The 19657-nt window shown below is 36.6% G+C and overlaps 1 protein-coding gene across 1 annotated transcript in view; it reads right to left on the bottom strand.

The window, feature by feature from the left end:
- The window catches only part of LOC146002011 (uncharacterized), a 30723-nt gene extending 11415 nt beyond the window's left edge, over positions 1-19308 (bottom strand). The window contains exons 1-3 of the mRNA XM_083139718.1: positions 19137-19308; positions 5156-5234; positions 1054-1112 (exon numbers count right to left, since the gene is read on the bottom strand). Coding sequence (XP_082995844.1) covers positions 1054-1112; positions 5156-5234; positions 19137-19184 — 186 coding nt within the window. The 5' untranslated portion in view covers positions 19185-19308. The remainder of the gene's footprint in view (positions 1-1053; positions 1113-5155; positions 5235-19136) is intronic.
- Between the last annotated feature and the right edge of the window lie 349 nt (positions 19309-19657).

Here is a 19657-nt window from a genome sequence, read left to right as displayed (position 1 = left end):
GGGAAATATTTTGTGTGTAAGGTGAAACAGGATAAGGCTAAATGGGATGTTCCGTTTCGCCTTATTCGTGTCAGCTGCGTCAATAGGAAACGCCAATGGACCATATTAGTGTAACGTCACGCTGGAAGATTGAGTCCAAAGAAAGCAGTCACGTGCTTTTAGCCTATTCAGAACCATTGAATTTTAGCAGGCAGCAGTTATGAAACAAAATTATGATGTGTATCGTACATCAATGTAAAGATGAGATTTCAGAGAATGCGTCTACTGATGAAGGAATTGAGAGCATAGAAACATCAATTTTCCTAAAACATCGCTCTGAAGCTTGCAATTTGAAGGCTCATTCACCCCACATTCCACCGGATGCAGAGGCGAGCAACAAGAATTTTCCACTCGGCTCTGCACTGTCAGCAAAGCAACGGCCCTCGCCAGCGGTGAGTGCACCTCCACTGTAAATCTGGATCCTGATTATTAACATGGAAACAAGGCTTAACTGTGTTACGTTTGGACTCTGTCGTCTGCTGTGACCTAACCACTAATATGGTCCATTTTTACCATGAAATAGTTAGGCAAGATATTGCTTTCAATTTGGTTTAGCACGAATGTAAGAGTCCTTAGGTCACTCTAGTCCTCTGGTTGCAAAAAGCACTTAGAGATTGCGAAATACATCGTTATAATGCACCAGCAGATAAAGGCATCTTTAATCCGTGTTAATTCCAACAAGGTAGAAGTGGCTGAATTGGTATCTCGGGTGAAGACATTGAATCGGTCTTGAACAAACAGGCTATTAGCAGGAAGAAAACTACTTCAACAGCTGCAATTTGCCAATAAAGTGGCAAATGTAATGAATTTAAGAATCAAACTTCTAGATTCCTTAATTTATCACTTTATGACAGAAATATACTGTATTATGCATAACTTGTTCCTCAAAATAGATACACTTACAGTATTTTAATAATGATATGACATCGTGTCTAAATCTGATTTGTAAATAATTCTCTTCACCTTGTAATACGTATAACTCAGGTTCAACTGTATTCGAAAGAATTAACTAACCTTAGAATTTCTGTTTTGATCGTTAGTATCTCTTCTCATGTAAGATGTTAGAGATGTACCTGTAAATAAAGAATATTTTTTATTCTATAATCAAAATGTCCATGAAGCTATTTATTGATTTCAAAAAAGCATATGATTCTGTCAAAAGAGATAAATTATATAATATATTAGTCGAGCTTGGAATACCTAAGATGTTTGTTAGTATGATAAAATTATGCACCAGTGAAACAGAAAGTAAAATTCGTGTGGGTATTAATGTGTCTGACAAATTTACAATTCATGATGGGTTAAAACAAGGAGATGCATTATCTCCATTGCTCTTTAATTTTGCCTTAGAATATGCTGTTAGGAAGGTAAAAGAAACTAACGAAGGACTAAAATTAAATGGTGTGATTCAGTTGTTAGCATATGCAGATGATGTAGACTTATTAGGGGATGATATAAATACAATTAGGAATAATGCTAAAATATTTTTCAAAACTGCTAAAGAGATAGGTTTGGAAGTTAACAAAGAGAAAACTAAATATATGTTTACAGGCCGAAACCAAGTGTTAGGTAATAATCAAAATCTAATTATTGATAACAACTCGTTTGAACCAGTTTCCAAATTCAAATACTTAGGAGTAATATTAACAAATTAAAATTATATTAAAGAGGAAATAAAAAGTAGGCTTAATTCAGGAAACGCATGTTACTTCTCTCTTCATAAACTTTTGTCGTCTCGTTTAATATCTAAGAAACTAAAAGTTAAAATATACAAAACAGTAATTTTGCCTGTAGTATTATATGTGTGTTAAACTTGGTCCCTTACATTGAAAGAGGAACATAAATTGAGAGTATTTGAAAATAAGATCCTTAGGAAAATCTTTGGACCTAAAAGGGATGAGGAGACAGGTGAGTGGAGAAGGTTACATAATTTAGAACTACATAATGTGTATTCATGTCCAGATATTATTAGAATAATTAAATCAAGAAGACTTAGGTGGGCAGGCCATGTGGTACGAATGGGAGAGGAAAGAGGAGTTTACAGGATTCTTGTTGGGAATCCTGATGGTAAGAGACCTGTAGGAAGGCCAAGACGAAGATGGAGGGACAACGTTGAGATGGACCTAAGGGAAATCGGTAGGGATTGAAAAGAGTATATAGATCTTGCTCAAGATAGGGACAGATGGAAGGCCTGCAGTCATGAACCTTCGGGTTTGAGAAGGTTAGAGAGTTAGTTAGTTAGTTATTCCTAAATCGTATTTTGTAATAAATATTCTATGTCATTTATCCAATACAACTCAAACTTGATGTACACCTTGTAAGTAGATTTGAAGATTAACATACTATTCCTACGAGTGTCTCGTGGAATTCGCCGCCCTAGCTATGGGACGACGGGAGCCGAACGACGTAAATGAAAAAAAATGTAAAAGAGAATGGCATGGCGCCCCGTGAAACTATTTTCGCCCTATTAAATCAATATTGTTTTCAGTTTTCAAAAATCTAAAATTTTCTTCATCGCATCGCTCGCAATATCATTATTTTCTGTAATGCATTGTAAATTACCAGAGGAGAAAGTAAGACCAAATATGTACTTCAGACTGTTGCTGTTATACAGTTTCGTCTTAGATGCATGAACAATTGTTTGGAGGAAAAGGAACACGCACATTTGACAGACAATTTATATAATTGTTGCTGTTGGTTTGTTTTGAGGTAGATGAATTGATCATGTAATGTATTTAAATAATATTATACATATATATATATATATATATATATATATATATATGTGTGTGTGTGTGTGTGTGTGTGTGTGTGTGTGTGTGTGTGTGTGTGTGTGTGTGTGTGTGTGTGTGTGTGTATGTAGGTATTAAAGAAACTTTGAATACATACTACATAATTTAGTGTTAACATGTTGATAAAATATTTCAAATCGTTTGTTCCAACACAAATGCTCCGACTTCTACCCCCTTTTTGCGTGATTTACGGAGATAATAACGTCTTGGATACTACTACTATAGTAATAATAATAATAATAATAATGTTATTTTTATTATTTGCACGTTTATCTTGGTACCTTTGGGTGTGGCGAATGCGATTGGTTAGTCCAATTTTCATGTACGAACCTTAAATGCTGAGGGCTACTTAAATTTGTTTAGTGCAAAGGTTTTTTTCATATTTGCTTACGGAATACGGTACTTTATCCAGAGTTTTTCGATTTGATGGAGCGCCACGACACTATGGAAACGTTGTGAGACAGTTTCTTCCTGATTGGCAAGCTGGGACCTGTTGAATGGCTTGCACGTTCCCCAGATCTAACACCTTTGGACTTTTACCTTCGGGAAAATTTTAAAGCAATGGTAGGCTATATGTACTTAAACTCCATGATAGTGTTCATTTTATGGAATGTATAGTTGCTATTTACAACGCCGTCACACCTGCTGTGTTCCAAAATGTTCTCGGTGAGTGGGAGAAACGTCTACGAGGAACATCCACAACATTGAGCAGATTTCATAAGGGTAAGATATGCTTGTAAATTTTTATTTATTAAAGATACGTTGGAAAAAACTTTCACCACTGCATTTCTCGTGAGATTTTAACCTGATATGATATATCATATTACATCCTTTCCATTTAAAATTTTCTAGTTGAGTTCAATATGTCGGCCAACAATGGGGCGGGCCTCCACTTGATACACACAACTATGGTTCCCTCTGGGTCTAACCTGTTTCTATCATAACTCATACATTTTATAGGGATGTTAAGGGGCTTTTGACTAATCCTGTATTTTGTTAGTAAACCATTTTATTCACTCATTCTTGAAATGTACACAAAAGTAACTGTTCAATCCATTACTCGTTATCCGAGAAAAGTAGGATACAGTTCCAATGTTACTTATTTGAAAAATATCAATAGCAGTTACTTAAAAATACTACTGTTACTTCCGAACACTGGTTCTATTAATACACAGTTATCTAATTCTCAGCATATAGTACTATTAAATTAATGATCAATTGTTAGGGAAATTTACATTCTTTTATTGGTGATTTTAAGTTTACGTTCTCTCTTATAAAAAAAAAACATCCTGTGATGTCATCTTTTTCCAAGACCTTATTATTTTCCCTTTTCTTAAAATTTCCAATGTCTTTTCACCTGGTTAACTAACTCGCTAGCCTTCTTAAACCCGAAGGTTTGTGGCTGCAGCAACACAATCCTTCCATCTGTCCCTATACTAGGTAAGCTTAATCCAATCTTTTCCATCCTTACATGTTTCCTTCAGGTCCATCTCAACGTTATCCCTCCATCTTCGTCTTGGCCTTCCTACAGGTCTCTTACCATCAGGTTTCCCAACAAGAATTCTGTAAACCACTGGTTCTCAAACTTTTTCTCATTCTACCCTTTAGTCGTAACAAAACGTATAATGTACCCCCGCCATAGGTTTACTCCGAATAGTCGGTTTTGGGAATTTTTCTTCGCTGCCTAATTGGTGGGACGATTTTTATATGTTCGAGCCTTGTATCTGCAATACAGCAAAATGGCATTCGGGCTGTATGTGGAAAGATTGTAAACAAAATGCATTAGAATCCTATATTTATTTTTATTGGGTGTTCCTGCGTTTATAATAATAAACACAATGAAGTCTGCTCTACACATCTGCAGCACAGATGTTGTCATGTGGGTATTTTCGACATTTGTCTTCCGAGCTGATCGCGTACACCCTTCATCTTGCAAACTTCTTTCCTCTTCCATTCGTGTCACATGACCTGCCCACCTATGTCTTCTTGATTTATTTATTCTAACAATATTTGGCCATGAATACAAATCGTGCAGTTCACTTAACTACTTATACAATTTCCAGTATCTGTAATGTAAGGATCTATTAACTTCCATCAGACTGACTAAGGAGAATTTGTGGTGTATTAATCTCTTAAAGATAGATAAATTTGTACTTAAAATTCAAATAAACAAAAGATATATGTACCTTTAAACTTATTGAATTTAAAGAGGGAATCAAAGATTGTTCTGATACACACAGGCATACAAAAAATCTGTTGAAATTTTAAAATGGTGCCTTATACTTTACAGTTTGTAATTAAATCTATAACATTATGATTCTTACCTCTGTTGATAGGGTATTCTTTTTTGCATTCTTCCGTGTATCTCTGCACTTTAGTTGCAAAGGAATCTGAATTAACAGGCTGTGAATGCAGAACAATATTATTGTATCTTCCTTGTACTATTGACAATAACAAGTTACCATTACCACAGATTAACATTACAACAACAATATACAAATTGAAATTATGGGCGATTCAGCCCATTTCCGCATACTTTAACTTTCTAATGTATATTAAACATATAATTATTGATTCATTTACTTACTTAAAGTTTCGTATATTTTATTGAACGACCTACTTTATAATGAGACTTTGAATGACACGACAACATCAACAACAACAACAACAAAACGAAAAGTAAAACAAAAAAGTACAAACACTTGTTTATTTTTATATAATTTCTATTGAACTACTTCTCGTTCCATCTGACTGTAAAGTTGTATGTTAGGTATTGATCTTTCGACGTGGCAGCAGTGTTCGTTCATAACTGCCAGTTACTTTGCTGATAAGGCACGGATTAAGTTAATAAGCACACATGGAAAACTCAGAATTACAGTAACCTGTAGTTATTTGCTTTGCAAACCACACTTTGAACCCTTGTGTTCAAAAAACAGCCCTGAATTCAGAATAGAATTGAAATATTGAATATAATAGTTTACTGTTTTATGAAGGAAACTTACTGTAACTACAGCATGCGTATGATATGCGTGTTGTTAGAGCATTCTTTTTTAAGTAGCTGTATCTGAATCTGTTCGTAGTTTTGAATTATAACAGTACTAAACGAAACTTTCTGTTGGTTAGCTTCACCAGTAATTCCCAAGATATATCCCTCCAGGATTCTAAAAATCTATAACTTTTAAAGAAATAGGTCTATTACAAGGAACTATTGTTCGTTACACAGAGGAAACATTAAAATTAATGTTTGATATGGTTTGGTTCATCGCGAGATCTCCAGCTGGACACCATTCACGACCAAACACACTTGCAATCTTAGTTTGAATCCGAGAATTGCGTTCTGACGGTGCTACGTGGCAAAGCTGCTACACTTCCCGTACGTAGCCTTAGACTTTTCGTACCGTCTGTGGATACCTGTCTCCCCCGAAGGTGTTTTTCCAAACGTTCTCCGCGCCAAAACACAAGATTTAAACTCTGCAAGCCATAACACGTAATGGGTAACAGTAGTATAAGCCGGAGACACATAAAACTCGGTTGTTTTCAAATAAACATCATTGCTACTTACCTCATATGCATAGCGGAAGATTTTTCAAGCTGGCCATAACTTTTTTTCCATGAAAAACACGTTACTTTTAACATTATAATCATTTATTGGTCGTTGCTAATTCGGCGGGCAAATCTTGACTCACGTTGTCTATCATCAGCTGATATGCAGTATCGTCAGCTGATGTGCAGTGTTTCCAAACTTATGAACCGATAAATGCCGCACAAACTATTCACAAAATGTTTTTAAGCGAAAATTGAGGCTAGACTCTACTTTACGTCCTTATCTGCATGGTGATTGCTTCTTTGCTTTCGCGGTGCGCGATCGTGGTGCGGGTAAGTACCTTTTTCTTTTTACACTTTCTGTTCACTATAGCCCCACTATCCATTCACGGGATCGAGGTATGCCTACGAGGTTAGGTTAGGCCTGTTAGGTTAGGTTCCATTAGCACTCATTTCACCCCTAAATATGTGCTTCATCATGTAAAAAATACCTCAGTACGTTCAATTGCGCATATCCGGACAACATCGGTTTTTCTCGATTTACTCCTTCAGGAAATTTTTGCTCGCTTTGGGATTTACGTTGTTGAATTCCTTATAAAATAAGCTTTCCAACGATATATGACACGTATTCCTTACGAAAAGGACGTAAACTAGAGTCTTACCTTTTATTGGAAAAAAAAAACCTCGCTCACACGTCATCTTGTCAAACTTCCGCGTGGTTGCTACACTGTGAGGGGGTTACATAACCAAACGCACGGAACATTTGATTCACGTAGTCGACGGTAATGGCGGCACGAGCTATCGCACAACGGAGATGCATGATTAACGAAAAATACCTTATTTACAGGCAAAATACATAGCACGATTATAAAAAAAATATCTCCGGCTTCAGAAAGTCCTCAAGAACACAATTCCGTAAGTACTTTCTCGTCTTTTCTCCTGTAAATTTTAAGAAATCCGTCTCCGACTTATACTACTGTTACCCACGTAATGAGCTTTTCCCTGCATCGACGTAATCTTGGAATCACGTGATAGCGTAATCACCTCACACCCGTCATTCAGCAGTGTGTGCAGAACAAAATTTTAAATTTTCTTCTGTGTAAAGAAACAATATTTCCTTTTAATAAACCTATTACTTTAAAGTTATAGCTTCTTACAATCCTGCAGGACGTTTTAAACACGCTGTAATTCAACACAGCTCTACATATTTTTTGCCAACAAAAGAGAAAAAGAAAAGCAGATTCGACGTGCTGACCCCACATCACCCCATTACCGGTTCAATATCTCCACACCTCTAGGTAGGATTGTGGGAGGGAGATAGGTGAAGGGCTGTCGAGCCACTGGTTATTATTATTTTTTTTATTATGAATCTGCCTCACTCAATAAGTTTATTTTATTGAGTCAAGCACAATAGCCAACTCTTGAAATTAGTCACTGCAAAGACATCCATGTGTGGTTGGACACATAGTTAAGCATCTAAGGAATAACTATATTCTTGTGGTAAGGAGTCGTTGTCATTTAATAAACTTTATTGATTTATTCTTTCAGCATTATTGAAAATATTGTGCTGAAGAGCCTGATGACGTTGACAAAGTTCCGATTCATAGGTGGCAATACTTACAGGCAGGAACGACCTTGGCAGGAAGGAACTCTCTTGGCACCATGTTGACAACCGACTCAAGAAGCCCCGCGACCGACAGAACTCGAAGTGCTCGGATCCTACGCTGACATAAACTTCTTTGCAATCATTGTCTACTCCAAACACTCGTAATGCATAATGTAAATCGAAACGGCTGTCATTTTCAATCAAATTAAATAGTGGACGTTTCTTTGATGATGTCTTTAACTGTTATCAGCGAATCTAAACAAATAATTATTAGTAAGCATGAAGATAAGAAGGACCTTAATGACACTTCTCTCTTACGTACGTCAACTTGTACTTCTTTTGTTTTCTTTGGTGATTGTAAAGGCCGAATAGCATTGAACTGGATTTCCAGTAGGAATGCCCTAGTTGGCGCTGATCTGGCTACCTGGCTGGAAATCATAGACGCCCGGCTGGCTGCTTGACTGGTTTTGACGATTAGACCGTGTTCTAATCGCAACTGGCTTTCCTCTACTGGATTCACTGGTGTACCCAGGGGGGATGAAGTGGCTGCAGCCCTCCCCCCACCGAATTTTTTAGAAAATAAAAAACATCAAATGAGGGTAAGTAATGAAGTCGGGAAAGAAACTTTAAATTACCCCCGATAACCAGTTTTGTGTTTGAATAACTTTTAAAACGAAGGTTTAAAATGGTAATTGGAGCTCATATCTCATAAAAATAAAACACCATCAACGGAGTATCACCAAAATTGATTTACGCCGATGTATTCTATGATCCAAACCAATATTTACCTGTTCAGTAAAGGTTAGATTTATGACACTGAACCTGCTTTCGCATTCAGTACTGGTACAATTTTAATTGAATTCGCATAATTCTTGAGTGAGGTGGAAACTTGTTTTGGATTTTCTTTGTACATGTGAAAATATTTAACTAGTGACGCACATATGTTTTCACTTACATGAAAGTTCACCTGACATGTCTCCATAAAACACGTTCATCTACAAGCCAGTGTGTGTGCATTTAATAGGACTACATGCGAAAAAAGAGCTACGTTTTCAAACCGACTATTCATATTGTGCAGTGACCAAAGATTGACAAAATTTCTTCCGAACGTATGGTTTTACTCTAATTCCTGAACAACCGTCCTCCTACGCGATGAATCAATCGTTTTCAATGTTTCAAGAGTAGCCATGCCAATTTCTTCATTTGCTATAAGAACTGAAGCATTTTGGTTTTGCATACACTATGATAGTACTTTCAGTACTTGTATAGAGTCTTAAAAAATCGCAAATTCCATCATAAATAACTACTTTGACAAATGTCTTACCATATCCTTGAAACCTGAAACTCTCACGAGTCGATCGACTTATTTTCATAAAACACAACAAAACACCACAGATCTCAACAAGCTTTCCAACTCGATTAAACGACGAAGCGATCCAACATACGTCAGAAACACCGGCCGCTTTTAGTATTCGATAGACACATCGCCTACTTGTGAAACACCAGAAGTCTGAAAAAATACGGGATACATGGCATCTAAAAGAGAGACAGCCAGGGACACCATTTTTTTCAAAACATTGGGTGGGCTCAAACACTTGATTTATAAGTTCACAAGAAATCACATAAATTATTGGGTGGGTTCAGGACCCACGAACCTATAAAAATTGGCACTACTGTACAAAGTCAACATAAAACGTAACGATTTTTTTTTTTTTTTTTTTTTTTTTTGTAGGTATGGTGCGGTAAACTTAATTGAATTCAACTGGAACACCATAAGTACGATATAGTTTACAAGTGGGTTGGAAATAATGATCCCGGTTGAGATGTGTCATTCATAACCAGAGATTTGATGTTTCAAAGCAGGAAGGAGAGGGGGTGAGAATCCCACTTATCGCCCCTTCAAATCGCACCCTTCATTATAATGAATAGATGCATGTTTGTTCGCTACTTTCAAATGACAAATTCTGATTTTCCGTTCCATCACATTCCAAATGAACCCAAGACGATGTCTAGGGCTTTATATGTTTCGGAATTATCTGTTTATAAAACATGTAAAAAACAGGGAATCTGCATGAAGCTATACACCCCTCCCACTCTCTCACACAGACACGTGTAGAACGAATTTTGTACCTCACAGATGAAAAATGTTTCTGCGCCATTGTTTATGCACCATCTAAGTTCACACGTTCAGTCCCCACCCCTGAAGAAAAATCCTGCGTACGCCAGTAACTGGATTCTGTGGAACAACCAATCAGAGCGAAATTTGGTCATGTGAAGATAACACTGGGCAACAAATTTTGACTTTCCGATCATTGCATATACTCTGATAAGTGATTCCATATATTTCGGGTGTGATAAATCCAAATCTATAATCAGTTTTCCTTGATCACATCACAATTCTTTGCAAAGTTGGTGTGAAGGTACATCGTAGTACGTAAATGATGTGGTTTTTTATGCATGTTTAGTTATATATTGAGGCGCGGAAATCCAAAATAAAAGTCATACATTATGAAAAAAATTAATGTATTAGCCTCTATCATACAAGGCATTGGAGGCCCGACCCTGTGGCCGAGTGGTTAGCACATCGCGCTGCGACGCCAAGGGTCCCGGGTTCGATTCCCGGTCGGGCTTCGTTGTTTGTGAATGTCCATTCATCAATTTCATCATTTCATCACTCATCCCCATCTTCGCAAATTAGCCAAGAGGCACAAAACGCGAAGTAAAATAAACTAAATCAAAAAAAAAACAAAAACAAGGCATTGGAATGTACAGAAATAAATCAATATATTATTAGAAACAAAAAGCTGAATGTGTCAGTATCGTCATTCAACATATGCATTCCAAGTTACAGCGCTTGTAAAACTTAAACAAATTAACCTTGTCATGACACATGAGTAACTGCAGTTGCTACATGGAAATGGACACAACACACACAACATACAAACTGGAAGATGTTCAACATTTCAAGAAAAACACTGCCCATCTTTATTCAATGCCTTGCCGAATTCCTTCATCAGCCCTAATTTTATGTGTAGGGGCGGTAAGGGAACGTCGGATGCTTCAATAAGACACTTCTGCTTGATATTTTTTGATCCATTGTTTTCGGGGCCATTGTTTCCGAGGCGATGCTGAGACCTTCCTCTGCTATCCCACTCGCAAATGAAACACGGAGATTTTGTATTAACCTAGGTGTGGACCCAGTAATAGTGCTATCACTTTAAAATCGGCATACACTTCCATTCATGTTCTTCATACTTAATCATTGTCAACAACAGTTCCAAATTTTCATAAGATTCTTTCCGAAGTACGGAGTAACTATTAGGAACGGAAGCATACGTGTTGCCATTGTTGAGGAGGACACTTTTCAAACTGTGTTTTGACGCATCAATGAAAGTCTCCATTCCCTAGGATCGTGTTTAGGAAGTCCTAATCTACGCATCACTTCATGGATGTTGTTGGAAAATACAAGCTGGCTGTCTTGTGTCGTGGACAAGGTTGGCAATATTTGTGTTTTTTTTTAAAAAAAAAAAAGAACAAAACAAACTGTTTTTTTTTGTTTAAAACATGTTTTTTTTGTTTTAAACATAGTTTTAAACATGAGTTAAAAAACATGTTTTAAACATGTTTTAAACAAAAGAAAGTCAACCTTTTGCCAGTAAATTCTAGTTAAAGTCGTTAAAGAGAAAAATACTCATTTTTATGAGTACAGTGACGGTAAGGACAGTTTATTTACCTTTGGAGATAAGGTTTATAATACTGCAGGGTAGCGGTGTGCGGGACAAAATTTTTTGGGTCGGGACGGGAAATTCTTTAAATCCCGACTTTCTGGACGGGGAAAATTCTCAATTTCATGACGAAGTCGGGAAATTTTCGGGACGGGATATGTTCGAAATTTCCCAAAGCTCTTGAAATCTCGAATTCTACACGTAATTTCCATCATAAGTGCTTGCGTTTGCACTTCTGGTACAAAAACTATAAATTTCCGATAAGTTCCAGACATTTACAATGCAGAAAACATCGAGAATTGACTACTTTTCAAAATGACCATTCGGCATTTCCCGACTGCTTGGGAACCCGAAAAGTCGGGAAGTCATTTCCCGAAGTCGGGATCGGGACGGGATTTTTTTTTCCGGATCCCGGTCCGGACATTTCGAGATCCCGCACACCTCTACTGCGGGGACAAAAGTTGGAGGTAATAGCCCCCCCCCCCTTTTCCGCCACTGCTGAAGTAGGTTAGGATTCCTATTCATCTAAATTTAAAGAAACTAAATATTATAGAATTAGTATCCTCGTCCTGGAAAAATCAGGGTGAAATATTTCCTGCTGCCTGAACAGTTTATATAGCAGAAAACAACCTACAGTGTCATAATAGATTCTCCAGATCAATTTATCTTTCCAAGTACAAAATTGTGGCTCTGTCCGAAAGGTACAAAGTACAGACTTGGAGTATGGTCTTGGCGGAAGTGACGTCACCTAGTACAGTTAGAAAGCGCCAAGAACAGAAGCACGCAAGTGCACAGCTCGCAGTGCAGATGGTTGGTGACTAGGTCACGTGGTTTTCGCACTCGTTGTTCATTTGTTTATAATCACGGAGATAGATTCAGTTATACAAACCAATGAATCGTATTGCAAGAGAAAAAATCACGTCATGATCAAAATCACGCATTGTGTATTCAGATATTAGTTTCCAGCTTCCACCAGTCTCAAATTTATAGGACGGTACGAAACAAAGAACTGAGAAGTTTCGAATTCTACAGTAAAGCACGGGTCTTTCTTGTCGCACAACAGTTTTGCTACCGCTAGCCTGCCTAACCTAACAACGTAGACATTTAGCCTAAAATTAAAAAGCCTTCTCCTGTGATGTCAGAACATAAGGTTACTCAAGTGTTGTGCGATAAGTGAAACTCGTAAAGCACGGATTAATTGGCACAGATTCAATGAAAAGACAGGGTTGCCAAACAAAAAAATTATCACAGACTATAAAATACCAAAATGTGTTTTAAACACTTCTAAAAAAAACGTGTTTAAAACACATTGTTTGGTGGTGGGTCATTTATGATTTGGGGCTGTATGTCGTCCAAAGGTGTTGGTACCACCCAGTTTATTGATGGTATCATGGATGCATATGTCTATTTGGACATATTGAAGAACAATGTAAAGCAGACTACCCAAAAAATGGACATGCCGCCTATCTACAGATTCCAAGACAATGACAGTAAGCATAAGGCGCGAGTTAACGTGAATTGGCTAATATGGAATGTGCCCAAACTACTAATCAAAGTCCAGACTTAAATCCCATTGAGCATTTATAGGCACTTTAAAGGGGCGAGTCCATAAAGCAGGCGTCAAGTCCAAACAAGAGTTGAAAACTGTTGTGCAAGCCGAGTGGAATAAAATAAGCTCTGAAACATGTCGGAAACTGGTTAATTCTATGAAGAACAGTTGTCAAGCAATAATTGAAGCCAAAGGATACGCATCAAAGTATTAGAACTGTCAGTCAATTTGCTCTGAATACACTTTTTCTTTTATATTATTAAGTGTACGAATAGAAAAGTTGTACAAAAAATGGCATGTTTCTCTTTCAGTTTCATTTAATTTATTATTGTCATTGGTTATACAGAATTTGGGTAAGATTTTATGTTCCTAATGATATTAGTTATTGAATTGTAAAGAAACAATTTAAAAAGAGTGTATTTCCTTTCAGATATTAAAGCATTTTCTTTGAAAATCCGTGTGTACGAATAAGACTGTTACATACTGTATGTCTTCAGCTAATCGTATTACTACCGGAAGATATATATAAAATCTTTGAGTAATGAATCTTTTATCCAACAAGTACATTTCTTTGCAACTAGATGGCAGCATCTAGTGATGCTAGCAACACACAAATACTTACTGCTTTCATGTTCTCTAAGTACATTTATTTGCAACTAAATGGCATTGGTGATATATAAATCACTGTGTAGGAAGTATCTTCGGAACCTAACTTGCGTGACATGCAAGAATTCTCATGTAACCTAGTTTTTTTTTTACTGAGACAAATCAATAGTTTTGTCACGAGAATTCTATGCATTCCAACATTCCTGAGTATGAATGTGTGGAGATCGATGCACTTACAGCTGCATATGAGCATTAACCTGTTCAGAATGTCACATCAATAATTCTGGCTCGGGAATGTCATGACCCCCTCCCCTGCGGCGAAGTCATGTGACTTGTGCTGATTGGTTGGCTAAGGGGAATTTCCCGATTAGTAAATTGAGGTTATAAATATAAAGGTTTTGCTAATATGGAATTCAAAAGCTCAGTCCTTGCCTTCCTCAGGGACTTGAATCCTGTTAGGTTAAACAGCATAAAAATTTTGCAGCAAGAATTGTCATATGGACTGACGATTTTTTTAACAGACCTAATGATGAGTTATAACCTGTGCTGTGATTCCACTATAAACTGTATACAAAATATGCAGTTCTTGGAATGAGATGGACGAAGCTTATGAACCTAGACCTATACAGTTGTACAATCTGGCAATGAATGGATGTTTCTTTTTTATTAGGAATAGCAGTGTGTTTTTGCTTATTTCAATATCAGGCAACAATGTTAGAAAGTATGTGATATAAACCCCCTTCACTTGTGTGTATTTGAATATGCAAAAATGAGGTACTTTGAATAATCGAGGAGAACAATCACAAAAAAGCTTGCAACGGTAAAGAGAGGGGTCACGAGTTCAAACTTTAGGCGATTTTTGTTAATCTGCAAAAACCCAGGGCGTACGGATATCAGTTCGAAAATTTGTAAAAAAAAAGAAGCGAGACTATTTTGGCTAATGGCAACGATGAGGATGAATAATGGTTATTTTGATTAAATTGATGTGGGGCACTTAGAAAACACACATCTGCTTCAAAGTGTACTGCACCAATAGCTATAATTGTCCCCCTTCCACACACAAGGCAGTTAACAGAGGTGTACTTCTGTTGGTCTACGACTCTGAGGACTTAAGTTACTATGTTTATAATAATACCAATCCTGGCCTTTAACGGATGACGTTGTGGTACCGTTGTTGCAATCATACCCCAGGTGGGGTATAGACTTAAATATTTGCATAACATGGAATACTGTTAATGGAAATATTCTATTATTCTATATAGAAAGCAGATAACAAGAATAAGAAGAAAATAAATGTTGCGGCCAGATACGAAGCCTCAACCCAAACACATATATTATCAGACAGGATGTTAATGATATGTTCATAACTAACATGTGATTATTCAAAATTCAAATAGTGCAGTGGGAAACAACTAACTAATTAACTCTCTAGACTTCTTAAACCGAGGAGAGCAAATACCAGCACAAGTGTAAATAATTAAATAAGTCACAAAGGACTGAGACATGGTTTGAATCTCTTGGTCTAGGTATGGATGCAGACAGGCACTAAGTTTTGTGTGTGGACACAATTGATAATGGAAAAATCCCCTTCACCACGATAGCATAGTGGTAATGTTGGTCTTGCCTTGTTCCCATCGATAACATAGTGGTTACACCAAAGAAAGAAAGAAAAAAGATAAAACACTGTCCCCTATTAAGAAATAATTCTTGAAATTATTCAACCACTCTTCTTTCTCTTCCTATCTTCGTAACCAAAAAAAGTGTGTGTGTTGACATAGGAAACATGCAATAAAAATGCATGATCAATAGTTAAGGTCAAAAGCTGGGCGGAAAGAATAAACAGTGAGGGTGATACACGGAAGCTTCCAGCCGTGTGATTTGTACAGAATTAAATACAAAATTGAGAGATGGAAGGCTTTTGTTGCTAAACCTTCGGGTTTAAGAAGGCAAGAGAATTAGTTGGTTAATACAGAGCTAATTAGGAACTGGCATCCTCGAAGCTTCATGCTGCAAGCCTCGCTCTTTACAAGTTTATTTCCGACATGATCCTCGGTCTTGTTATGCTTTTTACAGATAACATCAAAAGCCGTGACATGCGATTTTCTGGCTCTTCTATTCACAACACAAATACTAATGGTTCTCTTTATATCGCAACGATGAAGATAATTAGTACTATATGGGGGTTCGGTGAATCTCAGACTTCCAAGAAAAATAAACTCCTGTAGGATTTTCCGTGTAGCAGTAAGACACGCTAGCACCGTAAATTGAACTGCACATACCTTAAGATTTTATTGAAAAGTATGCAGAAGCAGAGTTGCAGGCAGTTTGAAGACTGAAACGGCTATGCAAGGACACTTATTATAATGTTAATATTTCAGTATAATGTTTTCAGAATTGCTTTTCGATAATGTTCGGTACTTAATTTAATCAATTGTTAGACAAAACACACATTAGAATTCAAGGACGGAAAATATGAACAGCGAATGAATGCTTTAGAGTAGATGTGATATTTAATAGGAGGTGGCTCTTCCATGATAATTTTTGCTTTCTGAATTCAAACAAAAATTCATGAATATTATTATCATTGAATGGTTAGTTAGGTGCTTGGTTTACGTTGTCCCTCCGAATGAAAGATGGAATATATACAAGCCTGTGCCTCCTAAGTTTATCGTGGCTATGAGGATGAATCGCGATATGAAACGAACTGGAAACTTTCAATAATTTTATTTTTTCAGAACATGCTTTGCTAAGGAGGTCAAATGACAAGTGTCGTAAATGGATTGCTATCCTCTTTATAACTTGTTAATTTTATTACGAATGAAGAAAGAATGCATGGCACTTAATGCTGTAATGTTATTGATCAGATTATCTTTTATCTTGTTCGCGTCGATTAATTTTCTTACGTTTTTCTATTATTTTTTGTCGTATTTGTCTAGAATTGAGTCTATTTCTTCTGTTATCACAATTGGGACTTCTAGATTATCAATTCTTATAAATATATTTTTTTCATGATCATCTAGCGAATGCCGGAGAAATTTTAGCAAAATGTTTATCATTTAATGGATGTTGTTATTTTTATCCGATATAATTTCTGAAAATTTTATGTAGCATTCTGGGGGGGCAGGTAGGTTAAAGAATACGATCCCGAAGGTTCTATTTTTTTTGTTGTTCTCTCTTGTTTAACTGATTTTTGAGATACGTTTGACTAATCGTGAAGATGAGGATGACAGTACGTTCCATCGTTCCTATATAAACGTTTCAACGTTCCGGTAAACGATGTTGCAACATCGCTCTCGAGTTCACGTAGCTAATTGCTAGGGCCCAAATATTACTAAAATATCTTTCCCTTGTATATTTCTCATACCGCCATGTTGTTGCTGATTAGTTATAAGGACAAACAGTGTGAAAAACAATGTCATAACCTGGGGATATGAGAATATGCAAGTACGGTATCTTCGGTTCAGATATAAATGGACCGAATGTATACTGGGGTATTTTGCAAAAATTTTAAAATTGAACTTTGCGTTCAATTATTTTTTACAGTTAAAAAAGTAATGAATTTCGCTTTAGTTATTTGAAAAAAGTGAAATTTAAAAAATAGGGGGTATCATAGGGGGAAATTATTTGAAACTTAGAATTTTATATAATAAAAATGGATTAAGATTTTTCGTAAAATTAATTTTGAGTTTTTTATAGTTAAGAAATGAACTAAAACCTTGATTTTTTTTAAAATTAACTTAGAGAGCTCACTATGAAATTGTTAGATTTTGGGGGGTGGCCGCTCGAGCTTCCTTCTCTACTACTAAAGACCTAACTATTTTCTATTGTATGACCTATTTTCCTTGGTTAACCATAACAAAGTAATGTTACCCAGACGGTGGATAACATGAATCCTTCTCTTGGGACGTCTGAACTCCAGCTATGGACATGATGCATGTCATGAGTGAGACTGTGCTCTGAAGTTATAGAAAGAGGAATTATACAGGGTTTCCGAGAATGAATGGTGGAGTTTCGTGAAGTCTCTGTGAAGTATGCATTATGTGTAATGGATTTCATGTGCTTTTCTTTAATTCAGTCACTCCAAAATATTACGTTCATGTGTTTTCATTGTTATTTATTGTTGTGGTCTTAATAATAAAGTCATTTTTGTTAAATTTATCATATTTGTTGGCCCATTCTTTTTTGTTGAAACTAACATCAACACCACTTCGTGTATGGACATGCTACAGAACTTTATTATTCCTAAATTGAGCAAATGGAAATGTAAGGTGCTTAATTGCAGATCCTCTTTCAACAAGATGGAGCACTGCCCCACTTTGCTAACCATGTGCGAGAAGAGTTGAATCATTGATTTCCATAACGGTGGATTGGCAGAAGTGGACCCATGGCCAGCAAGAAGTCCTGATCTTAATCCATTAGGCTGGGGCTGTCAAAAATGAAGTTTACAGTGAATGAATTGATAATCTTCACCACCTCAAGGAAAGAATCACACAAGTGTTACTACAGACGTTCTTACCAGAGTGTGGATATCGCTGTGACATGTGTCGTGCTGTTAATGGTGCGCATATTGAAACTTACTAATGCTGTTCGTAATATTTTTGAGGGATTGAATAAATTAAAGGCACTTTGAATCCATTGCATCTTCACAGATACCTGATAAAACAACACCATTCATTTTCAGAAACCCTGTATAGAACACAGTATCAAATGAGTAAAATGTACGTTATGCTATTCTGTTTCTTCTGAGTAGAATGTTGTAGAACAACCATTAAAACAGATTTGAAATTTCAATGTGTTATTAATTTCGAATATACCGGCTGATCAGTTTGAGATGTCAGAAAAGTAAACCGTTGTGTACAATAGGTTAATGTACGTATCTCTGAGCAGTTTGTTGTAATATATGCAGAAAGGATGTAAGTTTTGAGTGAGTGCAGGTTTACAGACTTCAGCCATGTGGCTGTAATAGTGTGCATATAACACTCGAAAATTCCACATAGCATACGATACATTGTGCGCTGTTGTGGCGTGACCACTATCTTTATCTACCATGAACCCTAGCGTCACGCGGCTGAAGTCTGAAAACCTGCACTCACTCGAAACTTACATCCTTTCTGCATATATTACAACAAACTGCTCAGAGATACGTACATTAACCTATTGTACACAACGGTTTACTTCTCTGATATTTCAAACGGATCACCCGATTCGATGGGCTTTGTCACCTTTGTCTTAGCCTCGTAACATCGTGTTAATGGACAGATAATCTAGTACTAAACCTTGCAGAATAGAAGACATATCGGCAAAAGGAGCGTTATTGCAGTCATCCGGTTGTTGTCCTAGGAAAATCTTGTGAACGACAACCCTTGGTAAATTTCACCCTTGCACCAGCAAACTCGTTCATTGTCCTGACAAATTTAAAAATGCTTCTCCAGGTGCACTCAATCTCCTCCTGATCTTCAAACATTATTGTTTGATTAAACCATTCTACGCCAACATGGTCGAACAAAGAGCATCACGATTTGCCCTTGAACATTTTGATGAGTCGTGTTCAATAACTTGCTAATTTAAGCTTGCAATCAACATTTGTAAGTGTGCAAAGGATAAAGCCCGTGAAGCATCAAAGTCGATTTTTCTATTATTGTTCACTCTTGATTTCCATATGATGCGCCTGTGTTGACATTTATTTTCTAACAATAGTTTATAAATCGTCACGTGTGCAAAGTTTCATGCGTAGTTAATTTGAGCGTAATAAACGTTGTAGACGATTTGGTTTAATATTCCCACTTATCTTGTCTTT

This window comes from Lepisma saccharinum, chromosome 18 (assembly GCF_977018435.1).
Source record: "Lepisma saccharinum chromosome 18, izLepSacc3.1, whole genome shotgun sequence".
Taxonomy (NCBI): domain Eukaryota; kingdom Metazoa; phylum Arthropoda; class Insecta; order Zygentoma; family Lepismatidae; genus Lepisma; species Lepisma saccharinum.
Note: the sequence above shows the minus strand (reverse complement) of the source record. Positions and strands in the feature narration are given on the sequence as shown.